The 23,644-nt window shown below is 30.9% G+C and overlaps 1 protein-coding gene across 1 annotated transcript in view; it reads left to right on the plus strand.

The window, feature by feature from the left end:
* Superdeath (Suppressor of ER stress-induced death) overlaps positions 1 to 23,644 on the plus strand; it is a 49,969-nt gene that overhangs the window by 14,778 nt on the left and 11,547 nt on the right. The window contains exons 3-10 of the mRNA XM_072014546.1: positions 4,852 to 5,150; positions 11,707 to 11,865; positions 14,874 to 15,173; positions 15,719 to 15,902; positions 16,563 to 16,719; positions 16,796 to 16,877; positions 19,872 to 20,055; positions 23,309 to 23,516. Of these exons, the coding sequence (XP_071870647.1) occupies positions 4,852 to 5,150; positions 11,707 to 11,865; positions 14,874 to 15,173; positions 15,719 to 15,902; positions 16,563 to 16,719; positions 16,796 to 16,877; positions 19,872 to 20,055; positions 23,309 to 23,516 (1,573 nt within the window). The remainder of the gene's footprint in view (positions 1 to 4,851; positions 5,151 to 11,706; positions 11,866 to 14,873; positions 15,174 to 15,718; positions 15,903 to 16,562; positions 16,720 to 16,795; positions 16,878 to 19,871; positions 20,056 to 23,308; positions 23,517 to 23,644) is intronic.

Here is a 23,644-nt window from a genome sequence, read left to right on the forward strand (position 1 = left end):
TTAAATATTTATAACTAATAGTTCTGTTTGAAAATTTGGTGTTATTGCACTCGACGTAACATTAACTGCTATATTTTAACGTACCGGGAAACACTTATTCCAAGTGTATGTTTACAATTTCGCTTAAACTCTGTAAATACTGTGCGCACCCGATTGCGGCATTTTTAACTTATCTGTAAATTCTTTAAAATATTTGAATGTCTACCTTACATTTCTGAGTAAAACACAATTGTACACCTTGTTTTCTCAATTTTTTTCGTTTTGCGTAGTAGGGTATCATTTTTTTTAAATATTTATTTTATTATATATTTTGCAAAGATTTAATATAACTTAAGGCAACATTGCTTTCAAAAATAATATTAAATATAATTTTTACAATGAGATCCTACATGATGGCGGCAATGAGTTTCTTTAACAATATAATGGCAGATAGCTCACGGCTACTTAACCATACCGAAATTTATGAGTGAGTGGTCAGGCTCAGTAAGAACTCGGCTTGAGCGAATGTATGTAAAGTAGATAATCGGCGACTCGAAGTGATCGAGCTATGAGATGTCGATAATAAGACTATTTACGGTATCCCATCTTTTATTTCGTGTAATGTGTTCGTTCATCGTCAAAGAAACCGCACGATGCTAAAAAGGTGCATATCTATTTGTTGCATATCATCGTCACGTATGATTGATGCATATCATCGTTACGTATGGTCGTTGCGTATCACCGTTGCGTATCACCGTTGCGTATCACCATTGCGTATCACCATTGCGTATCACCGTTGCGTATCACCATTGAGTATCATCATTGCGTATCACCATTGCGTATCACCGTTGCGTATCATCGCTGCATACGTATCCGTACTTTATTTTGTCATGTAAAAGGCAAGGAAAGACACGAAGCTGTATTTTTTGTCTTTGTCTTTCATACATTACAATGTATTTATTATTCAACCATTTGCAAAATAGTTTGTAACCCCTTAATCACCGAACACTCTAATTTTTAAAAGGAAAAGGTTAATAAATAATACGTATAATGAATAATGAATAATAGATAACAAATTTTAATCGTAAATAACAAATAATTTATATATTTATGACCCATGATCTTCCAATTGGAAAACTCCAAATCTATTTGTTTTTTCCACTACAATGTGCCATGTTCGGCACATCTCATGATTCAGATGCGCCGTGCGCTTCATAAATTTGCAACAGCCCTTCAAGGAGCTTTCCCGAACCGCATGTGCACTGCACCCGATCAGCTGTACATTGTAAAACCGGAGACGAACCTTTTGATACAAATATGTACAAATTAACCTCAGTGGATCTTCAACTTAATTTAGCATACTTCATTTAGACATTTATTAATGCAGAAGCATAATTTAAAAATAAATTGATTTCAGAATTCAAATTTTTAGTTGTTTACGCATAATTTTTTACTTCCGCCATTAATTTATTGTTGGTTATAATCATTAGCATTGCCTCCATATGCTTTTATTAAATATTATTACTATATATAATATATAATATATATATATTATATATTATATTACATATTACATGCATATATTATATACATATTACATATATTATATATATATTCTATATATGTTAACCACAAATGTTAGGCTCTAAATGAATCCTCTATGTTGTCTAAACGTGTTCTATCAGTGTTAATAGACTTGTAAAGAAAGTAAAATGATGTACAATTTTTGGTGCCATTTTTAAATAGTTTACAATCAAAAAATCTATTAGTTTCGAGTTGTACATGATAGCATGGCTTCTCGATAATAAACAAAGCACCCGCCATTGCCGTGCGAATTCCGAACATTGTATTTTTGGTTGTTAAATAGCTTTTTGCAAAATATTAAATATTTGAAGACGAAACTTTACACACTTTTTAAAAATAACGAAAACTACATTTTCACCAAGTTTCAATTTCGCATTCTTAGTTTTACATGAATAATTGACAATTGAATCTAGTGGGATTTTAAACGGTTTTTATTTATTTACGATTAAACGAATTAACCAATCTTAACATATAATATCTTATATGATAGATATTTTCGGTGGCTACAATTTTCATTGGAAACTTTTACGAACCAACTATAACAATCGCTGTTATATATAAATAAAAGAGCTGTTTTCGACAGCTCTGGAGATTGTGCACAAATTTCATGCAAGAAATCTTGAGTGCTAAACACGTAGGATTTGTCCCTGAACATGATTTCTATAAGATCGCATAAGAAAATTTAATATTGAATTTGGTCTTCTTTGAGGCTGATTTGAGTGGACTATATCGTGTTATCCTTCCCTTTGGCCGCAGATATCCGGAAGAACAATTCACTTATTTTGTCTATCAGTCGTAACTGCTTTACCACATTAGTTTTCTGTATGTCCACGGACTTTGATATAAAGACAAAAAACCGGCAAATAACCGATTGATCCATTCTGTATCTTTGGACCACATTTCGATACACAATATTACAATATTTGCCCATCCACATTAATATGCAACGGCGATGGTAAGCAACAAATGGATATGCAGCCTCAGAAGTCAAACATGAGCCTAGAATCCTAATGAATAAAAAGCGCGACGTATTCATTTAAAGTGTTGATGAGGACAATATTTGTCTCCCGGGAGATAATTTTGAACGACGCTAGTTTAGAAGATGCATTAGATGGGTTGGGATTTAATCGCATTGCCAAAAAATAGACACTTTCTCTGAAGAATTTGACCATGGAGTGAGAAAGGCATTGACGCAGACTTGGTAAGCGAACTATGAGGGACCGTATAGCACTTACCTCACAATCTCGAAAGAGTAAAGTCTCTTGATAGAGAGATTTAACATACATTCCAACAAACATAATGTTAGAAAAACCAATTTTTCTATGTAATACTTCTTAATACTTCTATTATTAAATGCGTTGTAATACAAAACAAAAGTTATTCTTATTCTAAGCGAAGACAGACAATAAATATTTCGTACATTACGCCCTTGTATAATGAAGACTAAATAATCTGCGTCTCGTCTGTTACATTTACATAAAAAAAAAAAACACTTTCAATAGCGTAAGGAAAATACGTTAAAAATACATTTCTTAGAATATAATTCTAATTCAATATTCACATTTTCCATAAAAGTAATTACAATTGTAAATAACTACGACGAGATTTCGAGGGAAGTAGGTGTTTTAGTAAACAGATATAGCCGATTAGTTTTTTAGTTTGTAAAAAAGATCAAATCCATCGATGTCTTATTTGATAAAAGAGACGGTAGGAAATTATCATTTTAAATTCAACTCTTTCATTTTAGGGTAAGGAATTATCATAATCCTAGTAATACGTTGAAGCCTTTGTGTCATTTTATAATTGTAATGCGGTTTATGACAGGAAGTTGTGTCTTGGAACGTACTACGTGTTACGAACATGCATTTGTGAGTTTATTTCTGTTTTTAAATGAAGCAGTTGCACTTTTTATGAATCTAAGTACTTATCTCTTACGATATTCTCACAAACAAACAGTGAACTCGTTAACGAATCGAAAAACAAGTAAGAATTGCATTCAGTGAAAGTTATTTTCTGTACAAAAGCTTAATCCTCAAGGATGCTTCCGTATATTAATTTTTTGAAATATTAGTAAAACAATCATAAAACTATCAAACAGGAACTGTTTCTTCTTTGCCTAACAGATCAAAACAGCGATGAATCCTGGTGCTCTGAAAGTATTTTAATTCAGAAGATGTAGAACAAGTGATGGGTGATATGTCGACGTTTAATCTTTCATATATACGCATTCATATAAACGGTATTAAAAACTAGGACGATGATTACAAGTTCACGTAGGAGTGAAATAGCCTGTAAAAACAGAAAGTTTGGGAATTTCTCTCGCTATATTTTCCCTTCTTCAATATAATCATTTTTACCAGACGTCAGAGATAACACTATAATAGTAATTCCAATAATTTTATACAAATAAAAAGGATTAAACGTATGAATATAAAGGAAAACATATATAAATAATTATATATTTTATAAATATTAATAAAGGGGAGCCCATACAAGTTCGTAAACAAAACTATTACGAGTGTAGTTCATAAAATTCTGCAAATTTTCACTGTAGTTTTGTAAACTACACTCATAGTAGATAGCGCTCCAAACTTTCTAGTTATAGTAGTTCTTTCACCTCTTGGTGAACTGGTGTTGTTTCTTTATAATAATTATACAAATTAACGAATTAATTTTACAAGATACATGTATACTGCATAAATATCGGGAACTTTTGGAAATAATTTCTTAATTTCATTATCTTAAGAATAAATGAAAAAGATAGGAAACAGTCTGCTATCTTTATATCATTAGATCATTATTAATGATTATATACGTAAGTACAATATTAATGGATCTACATTAACAATGAAATTAGATGTATGTGCGTGTGCCCTATTGTCAATTAGTGGTCTTATACCATATAATTGAACCATTATGTAATATTTAATCAATACTACAGATGATTTCACTAAATATTTTGACTTATAATTATATTAATGACTATGTCTATGAGTAATGAATAATTTAATGACTTGGATGATTTTTATAAAGTATATGATTAGAATAAATATCTTGTAACTTATATATATATTTTCAGATTCGTTTCAAATTTTATCAGTATGTTAATCACGATAGTCGCATCTCGATACAATGTTAATGAAATTTCAAAATGTTCTTTATAAATAATACATTCACGAAGACTTTCTACAAGTGTTGAAACACTTTCATGATTCACGACTCACTGTGTTACTCTTAAGGAAACATATTGTCATACTGCAGAAATTAAAATAATTTTTATATTTTCAGGTAAAAATTCTAGTGAATGTTACGGAAGACACGAAAAATGTGACGCTGCATGCGGTGGATATGCATATTAATGAAAGTTTCACGAATATTAAGGAATATTCGGAAATCAAGAAAGTGGAGAAGATAATCAAAATCGTGGAGCAGAGAAACGACACTGAACGGCAGTTTTACGTGATTAGGACGTTGGACACGTTGAAGAGTGGCAAGCAATACGTGGTGCATCTAAAGTTTGTTGGTTATCTGAATGACTACTTGCAAGGCTTCTATAGAAGCTCGTATACTGTTGGCAGTCAGACGAGGTAAACGCTTCGGCAATTTAATTCTGTTCTGTAGAGTGTAGGTGACAGCTATTTGCAGCCAGTAAATTTAAACTGCTTTATCAAGCAATATCTGTAGTTGCCAGTTGACTAATCTATTTGTAACGGTTCATTGAAACGTCAGTTATTTCAAAAACGTATACAATCAAATCATGACAGTTTAATTTGTGTTAAATTTGATCGTGTAATTAGTATTTGATAATTAATTTTAATTAAATTATAGGCAATTTTTAAGTAATTTAAAAATAATTCGTACTTCAAAAATATTTTAAAAACAATTTATGGATCATTTAGATATAATTTGAAATTGGGTCTCGTAATTATTATTCAAAAGGTAATCTCGACTAAATTATCGAAAATTTTTAAACAATTTAATCTATATATATATATAGAATAATACTTATACATATGTACTTATATATATATATGTATATAATATAATATATTTAATATTTTTAAATCATTCGAACTTCAATAATATTTCAAAATTGATAAGTGAAAAACTGGAATATGATTTAAAGGGAACAAAATTATCTTTTGCAATTTGTACACTTTTTCTATAATAGTAGAATACTTACCTATAATTTGAATTTTCCATTCAAATAAGCAAATAATTAATATACGATTATTTTTAATCGTAATAAAAGTTACATACATGGTGTTACTTAATAATTGTTTAATTTTATTAATGATAATTTTTTACATTTTTAATGGATAAAAAATTGAACTTAATCAATCATGTGTAATTTAAGAAACTACATCTTTTATTTCTACTGAACATTCTTATCAAGTATTAATTTTTATAATATACTAAACCGTTTTCCTTATACGCATGAATGAAATAAATCTACAATTACACTACACTACATTATATTTTAAATGTTCCTACTCGCCACCTGTCATGTTTTTATGCAGAATTTAAAGTTGTACTTACGTTAATATAACATTGCTATCTTTTTTCATTTATATATAAATATACATATATTAATTAATAGTTAAAAATAGCAATTTTTAAATTCGGATTAAGATTTATGTATTAATACATGTTTGGTCACTTACATTAAAAAATACGTTGGCTAAATAATCGTTCTAGTCTTTATAAAAATATAGGAAAGTACTTTTAGATTGACATTTTGTAAGAATTCAGAGAAATACGTATGAACCTTCTGAAAAAAATACTTTTATGATAAATTATTTTGAATGTAAATGTATGCTCCCAGACACTATTTTGTGCGAACTAAAATTATTTTAGAGTCATGAGTAAATAAATAATAAGTTTCATTTGAAATTACAAATAAAAATTAGTAAGTAATAATAATTTTCATGAATACGTTGATTGTCATATAGTTGAGATATAAATATACTTGTAGAATATTAAGTATATGCATATGAATATTCGAAACTGTAGCTTGTATTCGAATTTAATATTACAACATTATGAATGAAATTAATATTATGTTACTTTTTAAAGCAAAAAACTAATGGAATATTAAATTCTCGTTTTATGAAGTACAATGTTATTAAATATTTTCTGCAATGTATATTATACGTTATCAATGTTGTAGTAACAAAATAGGAACAAATAATATAGAACAATAAAAAATTAATCTCATAACTTCTGAAGAAAACATTGCTGAGTTATGTGATGTATGTATATTGTATATATTTGCAAAGATTGCTGATCATTTTATCTTATACAAATAATGCAATTATACAAATATTAAATAATGCAATAAGTTGCAGCTGCTAAATTATACTTTAATATTAAAAAATAGCCTAAAAAATTTTAATAAGGTATTGTATTATAACTGCTCAAATTTTTAAGACAAATCAATTCTTTTCAAAAATTATAAAATTCAATCTTCAATTACAATTGTGTCGCCAATAATAACCTACTTTAATGGTTGATGTAACGATAAACAATGCATGAAGAGAAATATACCTAGAGAAATATAACAGAATTGTTAATTGAAATATTAAGCTGCATTGTGAACTATCATTTTGAATAAAGGGGATCAGTATACAATATCTTTGTAACATACTACTTATACGGTACTCTAAAATATTTGTGAACAAGTGACTTAAAATACGATATTGTTTCCATATCTTTTTTTAATGTGTTGAATTTTATCTCAGATCAGCTTCGCCTTTTCATTTTACAAAAATCAAACGGTTGACGGACAAAGACATTTATGATCTATCCGAGATACAAAGTTTCATAGTAGTATTACAAACAAAAAAGGACAAAAAAGGCGAAAAAGGAATGGAAAAAGAAATTAGAAGAAAAGCTGTATTTTCACCGCAATTACGTCCATGGAACGTTTCGTTCACTTCGTACTTTCTGCTTATCTTGAGAGTTTTCCCAGAACTGAAATGTCAGCCTTTTAGCAATTAGCGAAAGCTTTTTCCCCTTAATGACGATGTTTCTTTCTAACGCGGAACGTCTGTGAATTTACACAGCTCGACATCATTTTCCTAAGTATCTGTCGCTAAATCGCTGAAAGCTGAATAGCGAAGGGAGTTTCGCGAATCTTCGAGCCGATACCTTTACCGAAGAGGAAGCAGTCGCGGAATGAGTACTAAGAAATTATAAAGACTTTGGTCTTGACTTGTTCTAATCTTTAAATTCAAGTTTTCACTGATGGAGTGAACATAAAATGTACATGCATACATTCATATATTTTATCTTACCAACGAGAAATGTGTTCAATCCAATGTTGAAATTGAAGATTTAGAAGATATGGAAAAATGAAACTATAATTTAACAATATTGAGGACTAGATTAATTGATATATTTCTGAAATTTTTTTACAAGAAAACTAAACATTCTTAAATCTTATCTATAGAACTTGATAGTGTGTTGCGAGAGATAATATTTAATACACACATATAGGATTATGCACTTAGCCCAGAACCTGCGCTCGCAACAATGCATGAGAATAATTACGGTGCTGTTAAACATGTACGCTTACTACTACAATAAGATGTTCACCATCTATTAGTTGTTGATAGAAGAATAATTAGGTGAGACCACATAAAAGGTCTCGCTGGACTTTAAATTTTATGTCACAATAAGGAGAAGAAAATCGCTAAGAAATACCTGATGATTTTATGTTCCTAATTTATTTTTTATTTAATATTACATTCAGCTGGCAAAGTTATTAGCGAATTACAATAAAATTGTTCATATTCTTACGAACATTGAGGTCTTTTTCTATTTTGTTTAGTAATTTTTTTTTTAACGTATTAAACATTTTTTTCTACGTCGTATTTCAAAACTCAAAACTTATTAACGATCATTTTCTACAAATTGAATGCCATTACCTAATTTTTGATCACTCTGCTATGAATACGCCGAATGTAAGAATAAAAATTAAGGAAACTGATTAAAATACAAGATGCCTCATAGAATTCATATTAGGCAGCCCAGTTTAAACAATAGAAATGAATTTAAATATGAATATGATAGAAATGAATTTGCAATGCTTGGGTCCGTTCGGATTAGTCGGAAAACGACAGAAGTTGTTTATGTTAGAGATAAAACTGATCGCTCGAAGCAGTTCCCTCATTCCCTGTAATATGTTCCGGCGATTATTCAATTACTTATAAATCGTCGAAGTAGGAAAAATTTTTATATTTTTTATATCATTGTTATAAGATTGTTTTGGTTGTATTGTTAAGATTCTTACAATTAAAATAATACTGAACATGGCCATACTCTTGAAAGGCGAGACTCGCTTTCTTGGCAATCGTCTTCTTATTGTGATGTTAAATTTAAAGTAACTGTGTTCACACCTAATTATACTTCTAGCAACAACTTATACATGGCGAATGACGAGATATAATATTTTTATATTATATATGTAGTAGAACTTCGATTATCCGATGTGGACTGGTCCTATATCGAATAATCGAAAACGCGAATAATACAGAAAAGTCTGTTAGGGTTCATAAGTTGTATAATAAAATCACAAAAAGCTTTTGATAATGTAATCTAATTAATTACTTAATCGGTTCAAAGGTTGATTACCTGCTTTTACAGTACCTGACTATTTACACTTTCGTACTCTTCTTATTAAAATTTCGAGAAAAATGAAGTTGTGATAAAGTTCAAAAAAGTTCTACGAAACATTCTAAAAAATTGAAATTATGTTTTTTTATTTGCTGTCAAAAATACAGGAAATTTGAGGGATAAAAAAGTCATTATTTTGTAAATCGTTCATTTTAAATTCTGTATCACTTTTTTACATTGTTAAAGGGCTAAATCTTCATATGAATTTGCTAATTATGTTATGCTAAATAAAAAGAAATTTGGCTTACAGTACAGCAATAGAATTAATTCGAAATCTCGATTCAAATAACATATTCCAACTATTCGATTAAAATACTTATTTATTCTTTGTATATTTAGATTTATTAACTTAGATTTATTATATTTATTAATTTATTAACAATAAAGCAGATACATCTTTAAACCAGTACCTACTTAATATTATCCTGCTTTTTATAAATTTTTTATAAATATTTCCCCAGTTTCAATTTCGTTGATAGTATTTTTTTATATTAATAGACAATAGATATGGATTATTTAATAATTATCAAAAAATAGTTTTTTACTACATACTACACTTTTGACTACATGTTTCTATTCTGTAATAGTGGTTAGGTAGATAGTATGATAAATATCAGTGCATAAATCGATTTCATTGTCAGTTACGGAAAATACAGTCTGTTAACAGTAAAGACATTCTGGCCGTGTTTGTGCACGTCCGAGCTTTACTTTCAAGGATAAGGTTATCACACGTTAATCGCTATTGAGTAAATATTAAATTCTTAAAGAATTAAAGTGAAGGTCCGGATTTTTGGTCACTGAAGTAATTCTTTATTATTTCACGACTTGTACCTTTAAGAGCATATGCGCAAGTATTCATTTTTTATAAGTTTATAAATATGTATTTAGTGTTATAAGGAAGTTTATACATATATATATTTAATATTGCAATCTCGCAACAGTCATTTTTTTTTTCTTTGCTTTGTTCTCCTTTCGTAATCCTTTATGTTCTTCATAAATATGATTTATGAGGAAAATTATCTTTTCAAATACAATGAATATAATCAACAATAATAAATCGTAATAGGTATGTAATCAATAATATTTAATAAAATAAATTTTATTATATAATTATATGCATTCAATTAAAAAATTGTAAGTAATTTCATTACTTCAGAATTAAAAATATTTATATTCAAATCTTGTTAATGTTATTTAATTGCTTTCTAAATTTCTTATCGCTTCAGTGAAGAATTGTGTTAGTGTTTGCAAACTATATGCAAAAACAGCAGGAATTGAAGCGAATGTGCGACAAAACGTTACTGCTGCAGCACCTTTTAAAATTATATATAGGTATATTATAATAAATTTCTACTTATCTAATACAATTTATAGTAAATGAATATACCAGATTAGTCTAGATTTAAGATATCATATTCACCATATAATTATATATATTATATGGTGTATAAATATATATATAATCTATACAACTCATCCTTGAGTTCAGATACCTAGATCGGACGTATAGGAACATTAACATATGAAAGGTTTATCAAGACGTTAAATCACAGGTGTGTGCCTCAACAAATTGGGATAGTAGATATTATCAAAAAGTTTTTTACTCTATAAGATGTCAATGTAACATTTTTTTAGACGAATCCATATAGGTTTATTTAGCCATTATTTGGATCGACATCAGGACAATATACAATAATTTTTCTACAATAACTTATTAGAGAACTCAATCTGAAATGTAATAAATTTTTTCGGTAACACTTAAGGCAAACATCAATGAAATCCATTGAAATAATTTTGATGCTTATTCAAAACTAACTAACTTTTGTTAGGGATACCTTTTTGTAGATTATCGAAAGTGCTTGCAAAATCGTGCATAGTATCGTTGGACAATTATATATGCATATGTATATATGTAAAATGTATGTACTAACTAGTTTTAATCTCACTCAAAATTCAAATATTTAGGTTTCTTCCATTATTTAAGCATTTCAAATATGTATATATGTGTAGTTATTTAGTTATACAAACATATACATAAAGGAAAACAAAAATATAAGATAAGAATTATCTTTTTTAATCGTCGAAAGAGAGTGTGTTATATGAAAAGACATATTTTATGTACGCAATCTATATTCTTAAAATAGAAGAAAAGAAAAACACAGAGATATGCCTTAATGTTTGACTTTGCGATGAACATACGTATATATCTATATTAGCAATAATCAGAGTTGTTTTCTGAATCATACTTATTAATATTAATTTTTGTAATATACTACTCACATTACCATAATTATTTATATTTTCTTTTTCGAAGTTGCGTTTTCATTTACTATTCTTGCCTGTTTAAATCGTGATGTTCTCTTATCAATTAATTTTTAATTGTAAAGGGAACTTTATATGTATTGATATATCAGACATGATCATTTATCACTTTATTGCGAACATTTTCTGTATCTTGCGTTACAGATGGATCGCCACGTCACAATTCCAGCCAACAGATGCGCGACGTGCTTTTCCGTGCTTCGATGAACCAGCGCTGAAAGCCACGTTCAAGATCAGCATTGCACGACCAAAGAACATGTCATCCATCTCGAACATGCCTAGAATGGGGGAGCCTATGCCAGTGTAAGTGACTAAACTACTTAACACTATGGAGGAAACGGTTTCGCAAGACACGCGATACATTTGGACCGTTTAGTTGATTGACGTTACCTCGATTACTTTGAGATTATGAGATATTTTCGCAATCGAATCAAATGTATAGGATTATTCGAGAAGTTCGTAATTTTTTCACGTTATTTGCATGCAGACTGTCCAATTCCGTAGACGAGATGTGTCGTAATTAGATTTTCAAAAATCAATCCTATTTTATCGACTAAATAATTATTTTTATTAGTAATGTTGTGTATATAGGTGTAACGAGGAAGTACAGAAACAACAGTAAATGTAGACAAGTGGAAGTAAAATAATAAAATGCAATGATCATCGTTTCAAGGTCTAATCTTTGATATATAAATTATTATAGACCAACAGGACGTTTTATGTGTAGGCACGTGTATGCGTGTGTGAACGCGCGCGCGATTGTGGTATGTATATAAATTGGATCAAAAAGATTATGATTTAGGTATCTCAATAGATTATAATAATCTTTTTTCATTAGATACTACGTTGAGTCGGTTTTTATAATTTAATTACCTAAATTTCAAATAAAAATTTTTTGAGTTTCAATTATACGATATCTTCTGATAGTGAGTGATAGAACACACAAAGCATGCGCATAACTTGCAATTTAATATGACACGGATGTAACATTCTTACTACTTGCGGCATTTCGACGTAGACATAATTTGTAGAACCAATAAAGGCTCTGTCTATTAACTGTGTAATCAATTTGCTTGCGCAAAACGTGTTGTCTAAGTTAATTGTTCTGTACTGTTCTTTGTTCATTAGATTCCATAATACAGTTGACAATGAAAAAATTCCTTCACGATCAAGAAGTAAGGGAATAACAGAATAACTTAAAATTTCGATATAGCGGAAACTTTATAATAAAATTTGTATTAATGGGAAATAAATTTTGGCTAATCTTATGATCGTTACTTACGTATTATTTTATTTAATTTTCATATATCAAATATATTTTTCATGAATCTTCTTTATAAGATTCTAATATTCTTGATTTGAAAAATTTTAGAAACCTTCGATTATTATGAATTTGGTAGCAATTACGAATTTTCTGCCTTATTAAATTATTTAAATATTTAAAAAATGAAATGAATATTGAAAAAATGTGATACTACTAGTATTTTTAAAAACATTCTGTTGTGCTTGATTTTATTACGAACTGGATTCGAACAACGCAAAAGACCGGCGGAGATATTTTAGGGAATACGATTACAATATTAGTATAGATCTTGTAATTTTTATTAATAGAAGTCGACACGAATCAAGCGGTAAAGTCATATCTAATAGATTTGTCCAACTATATTGTAAAGGATTGCTGGGTAGAATGTTAGATTTTAAATAATCATATTCGAATATACGCGACAACACAATTATCTATATATGTATATGTATTGAAATCAGAAAAGTTGTTACAAGTATGTATATGTCGTGGATAAAGGAGTATAATTACGCGTTACATGACTGTTTAGATGGTATTTTACGCACTGACAATGCGAGAACTAAAAGCAATTTCAAAATAATGTCGAACAGAATTTATACTGATATGCGTATTCTTCAGAATTAACGATTGATCAAGAAAAGTGAACTTTAGTCCGATCTCACTGCACTGACTCTTAACAGTCTTAGGAGGCCTTCGGACGTTTAATGTATATTGTCAATGTTTCAGGGTTCCCAATTAAAAGAACCAATATCTATTGTCAACATTTATTGATAAACCACATTTTCGTAGAAAACCTTGAAATACTGATAATATTGTTGATCGTCTGAGGGCACCCTTAACAAACACAACGCAATGTCCCACAGTTGATGTTCAGCCCATTCTGTCTGAGAATCGTGACTTTTTCACAGTAGGGATGGACCAAGAATTTGTCGTATGCATATGGAAAAAGTCATTCTGCAAGATTTTCGAGAATCGAACTCTCCGAATATATATCATGATTAATCGCGTCTGTGTCTTCTTATTGCTTACAATTAGATAAATGTATAGGATACAAGCGTTTCTATTTCCTGCGTCCTTTTCAGGAAACGTGCAGAATGCAGATGGAGGATGTTCTCCATCCCCAACAATTTAATAAATTTTACAAAAATTTCGATTATTACGACTCCTGTAGTAAAGTTTTCCTGCGTCAAAAATTGTCTTCTTAAAAAATGTAATAATTGGTAGATACAAGCCCACAACAATATGTGATAGAAGAGTATCTGCATTTTCACTACTTTAATAGAAGTATCTCCTGTGTAATAATTTTAATAACTATATATGTATGCGATAATTTCTTTCTCCAATAAGATGCTTGCTTAGAATCAAGTTATGTGATTGTTTAATTATAACAACCAAAATAAAAAATGCTACATTAAATTAGTACTAAATTTGAAAGATTATCTGTTTTGCGGGATGGCAAATTTAACGTTACAGCTACTGAACTTTTTAAAACAGGACTCAGTGATATAATTATAATAAAAATGATATGGTATAAATATAAAATCACACAATTAAACTGATATAAATATAGAATACATGGGAAAGTTAAATATAGGTATAGTTTAATTCATATATGTACCTATATTTTATAGTAAATGTAAATTGATCTGATATGAAACAAATACAAAAAAGTAAATAATCCAAACTTTTGTCTATTATCTTAATTGGAAAATGTTCGTTGGTAAATTTTATATGGAAGAAGCAAAAATTATTTAACTGACAGAAGGGCTGGAAAAAGATGTCGAATACTATAAATATAAATTTATAACGAAATGAATAATTATTTACTTATATATTTTTTTACCTGCACCGGTAAGTACTTTCATGCGGGTTACTATTAATTTTATAAAATTCTCGCATCCATTTGTGAAATTTCTCTCCATGACAATTTTGTTGTGCCTCGCATTTCATTTCTATTTTCTCACATGTTTATCTTTAATTTTTTCATATTTTCTTTAATTGTAATCAGGCCCGGCTTATCAACACACATGTGGGACCATTATGAACGCTCGGTGCCGATGTCTACTTACCTGGTTGCTTTTATTGTTTCGGATTTCGAGGTGCTGAAATCCGAATCTGGACACTTTAGAGTTTGGGCACGGATCGACGCTATCGAGCAAGCACGCTACACTTTAGACATTGGCCCGAGAATACTCGAATATTACGAAGACTATTTCAAGATTAAGTTTCCCTTGCCCAAGATGGATACTGTTGCTCTACCTGATTTTTCAGCAGGAGCTATGGAAAACTGGGGTTTAATCACTTGCAGGTGAGTTTGATCAACAATTATTTTTATCATTAAATAGTGCATATTTATAGGGTATTTCAAAGTATATTGATCTTAATCCTATATATTCTGAATGACAGTTGGAGAGTTCATAACAAATGTGACCCTCGTTCATATTTATCTTTTTTTAGAAACACGAAACAATACTCTATTTACTTAAAACGTCTACTAACTATCTACTTCATCTTATTTTTCAATATATTCCGATTTCTTTATAAGAGAATATTCATCATATTACACAATTACTGCATGGATATAGTTATTTCTAGTGATATCGAAGAATTGTATTTGAAACCGATTAATTAATATTCGATAATATTTTTAAATTCTTCCCAAATATTTTTGATTAAACTCTTATAATCTAAAAAATCTGTTAAGGAGATTATTAATTATTTAATTGATTCGTTATTTCTTATAGAAATTAATTTTCTGTATACACCAAAACAATTTCTTTACATTCTACATGTAACATGTTATGGAATTAAATTCGTTACGATATTTGGTAAGTGATATGATTGAATTTTTAGAGAAACTGCCATGCTATATCAAGAAGGCGTCTCGACCAGCAGTAATCAGCAACGAGTAGCAACTGTAATATCTCACGAACTTGCTCATCAATGGTTTGGTAACTTGGTCACTCCAAGTTGGTGGTCGGATCTTTGGTTGAACGAAGGCTTTGCCAGTTATGTAGAATATATCGGTGTGAATGCAGTAAGTTGGTAAATTCGGAAAAAATATATAATACCACAAGATTATTTCAAATGAAAAATACAATACTTTGTCGTCTTCGACAGGTAATCTCATAACGGCAACTAATCACTAATTTTTATATTTTCATATAATGTTTTCTAGATATAAACCTTTATTGTTAGATATTCTTTTCGTGGGGCTGCTTGTTTGCAGATTTTCTGAATTTACAATTTTGTTTAAAAACATTTCAATAAATGAAGTCCCATATTAAATATAAGACACATATAGAACTATTTCTAAAAGGAAATCAGAAACATAAATAAATTATTGCATATAATAATAGTATGAAATACATTTATTGAAAAATTATTTGTTAAGATTCTTGAAAAACTCTTGCTATATAGAAAACAAGAAAAGGTCATACGTAATAGTCATTATAAAAATAATTTCAAATTAATTAATATTTTTTTATATTAATAATTTTTAAATTAAATACTTTTTAGATAATAACAATGGATTTAAAATAATATGAAGTTTCTCTATTTTGATAAAAGTAAAATATTTCCATTTGATAGATGGTAATAGACAGTATAAAGTACACGTATTTTCAACTTTCTTCTTATTTCCTCTTGGATTAAATTATTAGGATTCTTCATAGATTTTATCGGTTTAATTTTCTAGGTGGAACCAACTTGGAAGGTTTTGGAACAATTCGTTGTACATGATCTGCAAGATGTTTTTGGTTTAGACGCGTTAGAATCTTCACATCAGATATCGATCGAAGTCGAACATCCCGATGAGATTAGTGAAATTTTCGACAGAATTTCTTACGAAAAAGGTATAAATAAAAGATGTGCTGTTTGTAATATGATATGATACAATATGGTAATATAATCATATTAATATTTGAACAGGCGCTTCTATAATAAGAATGATGGATCATTTTCTTACTAACAAAGTGTTCAAGCAAGGTCTAACGAATTATTTGAATGGAAAGTAAGTATAAGGATAACAATTTAATTTTCACATTCATTATTCAGATTTCGGACCAAATTAGGATGCATTTGGAAAGGCAATGACTTCTGTACAAAAGGTTAGTTAACGTACTTTAGATTAGAAGGTATTTAGTATAACTACTTCCTTTTTGATTAAGATTTATTTTATGTGTCATCAATCTAGATCTTGTATTAGTTTATAATGTTTTCGATAATGTTTTTCTTGATTTCCACAAAATTTCTGAATTTAAGGTCATGTCAAGGTCATAGTATGCAAGATTGTTGAATTTGTCCTGACATCTGCTGCATCACTTTGATGTCACAAATACATAGTATTATCTAAAACAGTAAAAGTACCCTTGGCTTTTTGTCGAGAAAATATGTTTTGGAAATTTGTCTATTGCAATGTGTTACTGACTTAAAACTGTATAATTTTTGTTTCCAATAGTTTTTTGGCAGATAATTGGAAGTGCCTGAATATCGGCGCACGTTACGTGGTATATCCTGTATATGGTATATATGTCGGGTTCTCATTATGATTAGAGTTAGGGACGTGTAATGAATCTTCACTAGAACTAGCCATCGTTGTTATACAATCGAGGTAATGTTGATTAGCACAAGTGTGAGTATTACAGAATCGACAAGTAACCGCGGTGATTAGACACTAATGACAATGGCCTTAGGTTCGATAACGAATCCTCGGTCAACGGGATAACAAATATACTTTCTTCCAAAGTCTAAGTCGAAGTCGTGGTTAAAAACGTAAAGTATTCATTGGTCGTAAAGACGTTGTTTTTCTCGCTGATGAGATCGCACGAGAATGTGTCTCTCCGTCGCGGTGATGCTGCAGAGGAAAACTATGATGGGGTGTGTTTAAGGGCACGAGATCATCGGATTCGTCGAGGAAAACCTTCTCTCGGAAAGTGAGGGATATGGACGTCGCTGTTAATTGGTTAATTTCTATGTTGGTGGTTAGAGAAAGATGCTAGTCGCCTTTGAGAGAAAGTTGCTAGCGGGAAGCGTCGTTCGTGAGTGTTACGACCGTTCGCGGAGAGACGCGGTCGCGAGGAAAACGCGTCAGTGAGAGGCGTAAATTCTCCCTACGATTCGTATAATCGACGCCGCGAATTAGTCGTTTCCCTTGTTTCGATTAAGATAACAGGGGTGGTTCAATGAATTTAACACTGTGTGAACAGGTTAATATAGCGTGTATATTCAACAATAAATTGTACAATAATAAGAGCGTCACAAATTATTTGGCGATGAATACAGTTAATGCGTTACAGAAATTCGACTCGACTTTTGATATTTCTCGATATTCGTTGGACTAAGCGACTTTGTTCGTCAGAGCTCTCGTTGTATGCAGTTAGATTTTTTAAAACGGACTGATTGCCCTTAGACCAATTCTTTGTCTTTCGGGGAGACAATCCCCACTACGCTCAGATCACGCCACCGCTCGTGCCAATGATCACTTAGGCTGACTTCTTTGAGAGAATAAAATAACGGTCTGAAATCGACGGTTCCAGAACTCATTGCTTTGTGACAACTGTGCGCTCGTCGATACATTGTATGTTTTTCGTCGGGCAGATAAGAGGATATGTCTGCGACGCTGGAGGACCGCGAGCGACGGTTATGGTAGAAATACGATCTATACTAAGCCTCGTGGCGTAACAGTGAGAAAAGCAGATTTCCCGTACCTTCTCGTAGTGGAGTTTAGGACTTTAGTTAACTAAATCCTAAGATTCATCCCGTGACCACGGCTACGTTCGGCGACTAGTAGTCGCCTCGAGCCCAAGCTCATTATCTCAAGTCTCGGACAATTATATATGGGTTAATTTATAAAGATTATAGTATTGGGAATTTTCCAAAGAATTCCAAAGGGGAGGCCCGATGTCCTTTCATCTCTGACATATATATAATCAATTATATTATTAATGTCTTTTTAATTAACTTAAATTACTTCTACTGCATATTATATATTTTAAAGTTAAAAAATAATAGATGTTATGTCAAAAACGATTTCAATTTATTGAATTTGAAGTGGAAGAATAGGATCTATGGGCGTCTGAGAGTGAATAGGACAGAAATAGATAATTAACTCAGCGATAAAATGATCTAACAAGTGGATAATGGTAAAACAAAACAAAAAAAGTGTTTTACCCTTTCGCTAATAGGCGGCACTCGCGAGATGACCTATGGGTACCAGCGGCGTTTATAGGCGGCATCCACGAGATGACCTGCAGGTATGAGCGCCGCATATAGGCGGCGACCACGCGATGACTCCTGGGTCCGGCACCCCAATGCATATACAAGCGCTATCTGTAGTCAATAATATATTTTTTCGCTATCGGCAAAATATCTTCTGCTGATTTTATTGACATATTGGATTAATCACTTCTTAAAGTTACCCATTGTTGAAACAACATCAAAACGTTTCACGCAATATATTCCAAAGATCCAAACGATTGTATATTGTTTCATACTAAAAAATCTATTAAATCCATTGACAGTGAAACGACATTTCATATACGGTTCTTACAAGAATTATTGTTATTTAAGACTTAGGAAAACATATATATAGCGAACACGCACACTGTGCGTATTTCTGGCGCACGTTTCCGTTCAGTGACAGTACTTCGGCGGATTGGATTGCCGGAGCGAAAGGGTTAAACAATTCACTTCGATACTGAGATTTCGTGTCTTATACACAATGCGTTACTGCAGTCGCGTCTTCCTTAAAGCTGATTGTAATACCGGTCATAATTTTGAGATATATGAGATGAGCGTAATGTTTGTATATGTGTGTATGTGTGTATGCTGTATGTTTAAAATGTCTTGCTCCCGCTATTTAAATCTGAAACAAAATACATAATATAACAGTCAATGATAATAATATCTAATTAAATGTTAGATATACTTTATACTTGTAAAATATTGTCGTGGAGCGAAGGATTAATATATAAAACTAAAATCATGGTTCGTACTTTTGTAACAGAGCGTACCGAAGTGCCGAGCAGAATGATTTATGGGATGCTTTGACAAAACAGGCGCACAAAGACAACGTTCTCGATCCAACGATAACTATAAAGCAAATTATGGATACCTGGACTCTCCAGACTGGTTTTCCAGTGGTGACAGTTATTCGAAATTATAACACTGGTTCGGCGACATTAACGCAGGTTTGTTGCAAATAGAAAAATTGGAAACCACACAGGAAAAAAAGAAATCCATTTTTGTTGATTTTAACTTAATTAGTATTAGTCTAATGTTTAGTAGCCATAGCTAATATTTTTGATATTTCTTTAAGTATTTGGTTGAGTAACAAAATATATACATAATTCTAAAATTAAACGAGGAGATAGTTTAGTGGAGAATTGATGACAATATGTTAAATTAAAAAATTCTTCTTCTGCATTTTCTACACTTTATATCACATATGTTGCATATTTTGGAGTATATATTTGTTTCTTTAAGGTAGTTTACTGTATTCTTTATGTAATGTTATGATGTTAGAGCTGTGTCTGGTTCTATGTTGTTCTTTATGCCGTAGTCCTGTTCTGCGCTCATATAATATGTGGTCGATTGTTAATGTTTGGTTTTGGCGTATATTGTACCGAGTAGGCGCTGATCTTTTGACTGGGCATTCGTGCATTAATTTAGTGTGCCCAGTCCTCAGCCAGGAAATTACAATTCTTTCTTTTCTGTTCTCACTCTTACATGGTACTTGTTGGCCAAAATGCTGAATTACATTGTGAACTCTTGTTCCTTTGGTTTTGTACCATCCTTCTTTTATGCTTATTTTTATATTGTTTATTTGATTTTGACGTGGAATTAGGATCGTTGGTTCACTCTGTGAAAGGGTTATAACTTTTTTAGCTGCAGCATCAGCTTTTTTTGTTGCCGAAGACTTTGATTACACTTATGGATTCCGGCTAGATGGCAAAGTTTTGTAGGTTATTGGTGAGTGCAAATTTCAGAGCTTTCAATATAGCAACATATGACAATTTATGTTTCAACGACGAAGATCGATGTCAATTTGGGGAGATTTTGTTTTATTATTTTATCGCCTGTGATAACGGTACATCCTACTCCTGATTCTGATCTTAATGGGTCGATTTATTATTCGATTAACATTTAATTCTAGGAATGTGATATTGTATTCTGTTCTGCCTGTTTCATTTTTCTGAAGATCAACAAGGTTGGTCTTTGTCAGTAACCTAACCCCAATCCAGGGGGCTTTTTTGTTTGTTTTTCGTCCAATGGTAGAAAACGTTTCGATTATGGGTGATTATAGAATTTTATTAAGTCTGAGGTGGATAGATCGTGATAGGTACTGAAGAAGTACTAGAGTATAATTAACAGTCTATTTATTACAATACTACCAATATACACTTTGTGTGGAACTCACGATTGCACTAGCGGTTTACAAGTTTCGCGGTTACAAGTTTGGTTCACAGGCGATGCGATACAATGTCGGTTGAACAGATTGCGCGGAGCGAGTTCGGACGATGATTGGTCTAGATGAGTCGCGGGACTCTAGTCGATTATAATAATCGACTGACTGTTCGTCACGATGATGCTACAGAGAAAAACTATGACGGGGTGTGTCTAAGGATGCGAGATCATCGGATTCGTTAAGGAAAGCCTTGGTTCGGAAAGTGAGGGAAGTGGACGCCGTTGTTAATTGGCTAATTCTTGCGTTGGTGGTTGGAAAAGGATGCTAACAGCCCTTGAAAGTCGCTAGCGGGAAGCATCGTACGTGAGAAAAGCAGATTTCTCGTATCATCCGGTAGTAGGTGATAGGTTTAAGGACTGCTAAGAAAAAGACTGTTTGTCACATTGGAGGACCTTGGCTAAATAAATCCTAAGATTTATTGCAGGTCCTTGGGCTAGCTGAAAATATTCCGTGCGGATGTATGGACATGTGGCAATCATGTTATCCAAAAAATAGGGTCTTTGTGTAGCGAGCCACGGGACAGTTGGAAAGTTTACTGTCGAGTGCCGCTACAAGTCTAGTATAGGATGGAGTTGGTAATTTAAGTTTATTGTTGTGCAGTTCTCTGTATCTTTTGGAGAAGATGTATGATATTCAAAGCGCATTTTAGGCTTAGTAACTTTCTCCTTAATGTTGATATATAACTGATGTCTAAAACTTAATACGTGTTATGATAAACCAATATTAACCAGGCCAACAAGAAGGAAGCTTATTATTACTATAAGATCTTATACAATTTGTTATGTTTGTTTGAAGTCGTCAAATCTTGCGAGCGATTTTTGACACACTTTTACTTAACCAATTTTCTTCAAACCTTGTGTCCAGATTCATCTTACATGATAATACAATATTCTATCAGAAACCCTAGAAAACTAGGTCAAATTAATACTTATTTTTATTATTATTATTATTATTACTTATTATTATTACAAGGATTTTCCCGTGCTTTCAAAAATAATAATGAAATCAATTAGTATAATTTAAAAATTGTTTTATCTGAGAATTTACTAAAAATTAAAAAATAAAAACATAAATTTTAAAAATTTCACATGAAAATTTTATTCGTAAACGCATTAAAATGTTAAATATAATCTCTGCTTGCCTTATATGACATATATGACATATATGTAATATATGTAGGGCGCTCATTTTTTTCAGATGATTTATGTGTCTCACAAAAGTCACAAAAATAAATATTATTTTCAAATTTTTAGTGCCTTTATGAATAAAACTTTGTTGAAAAACTTTTAATTTATATTTTTTTATTGTACTTGCGTATCCTTTTACCTAAATTTTTTTTTACCAATTTTACCTAACGATTCCACAATTACATTGTGTGGTACAACTGGAGGTACATTTGATATTATTATTCGTTTTCACTTTAATACCAAGAATCTTAATTGAAGGACATGCTTCTGTATGTGAATTTCCTTGTAGTTTTCTGTTAATCCACCCGTAATACTTCTGTTGGATAGGAATATGCATATAATGTTGGTAGAGTTACAGCTTTGCGATTTTTGTTCGTAGTCTTTAATCGTTTATCCATTTTCTTCTATGATTGGGGTTAGATCTTTTTGGGGAAATATATCAAAGAAAACTGCAAAATATGAAGTTCAATTAGAAAGTCATTGTTGAAGGATTTTGAAAGCAGTTGTTTTGCCTTTTTATTAGTTGAACCAACGTAATCACTATCGCTCTCTCACTCATGAAAGCACTAGTAAATCGGTTGTCACACTTCATTTCTGACTCGAACTATCGCAGAATATCAATAACACAACCGATTATACCAAAGACTGCGAATTTAAAAATTTTATAAAAGTAACTTATCATATAATATTTTTTATCCGTGGCTTTCAATACAATATTACAATGAATCGATGCGATGTATCGTTCACGAATAATGTTTCTTATGTTTTCGTTCACTTTTTTCATTTTAGGACCGTTTTATGCTTCGTAATGGTACTATGGTGACCACATCTAGTGTTGAACCACTATGGTGGATTCCAATCACATATACGACTGAAAGTCAATTAAATTTTAATACAACTCAACCTTCTCAATGGATGAAAGCAGAAAAATCGATTACGCTATCGAATTTGAACTGGAACTTCTCGGAGTGGGTAATTTTGAATATTCAAGAAACTGGTAAGGAACATGTTCAGAAATAATTTTGAAACAAATATCAGTATACGTATATAAAAACTTATATTAACTTTCTCTCTCTCTCCCTCTCTCAAGTATATTGTATGTTTATAGTATAGCTAACATAAAAT

The sequence above is a fragment of the Bombus fervidus genome, chromosome 2 (assembly GCF_041682495.2).
Source record: "Bombus fervidus isolate BK054 chromosome 2, iyBomFerv1, whole genome shotgun sequence".
In the NCBI taxonomy this organism is placed as follows: domain Eukaryota; kingdom Metazoa; phylum Arthropoda; class Insecta; order Hymenoptera; family Apidae; genus Bombus; species Bombus fervidus.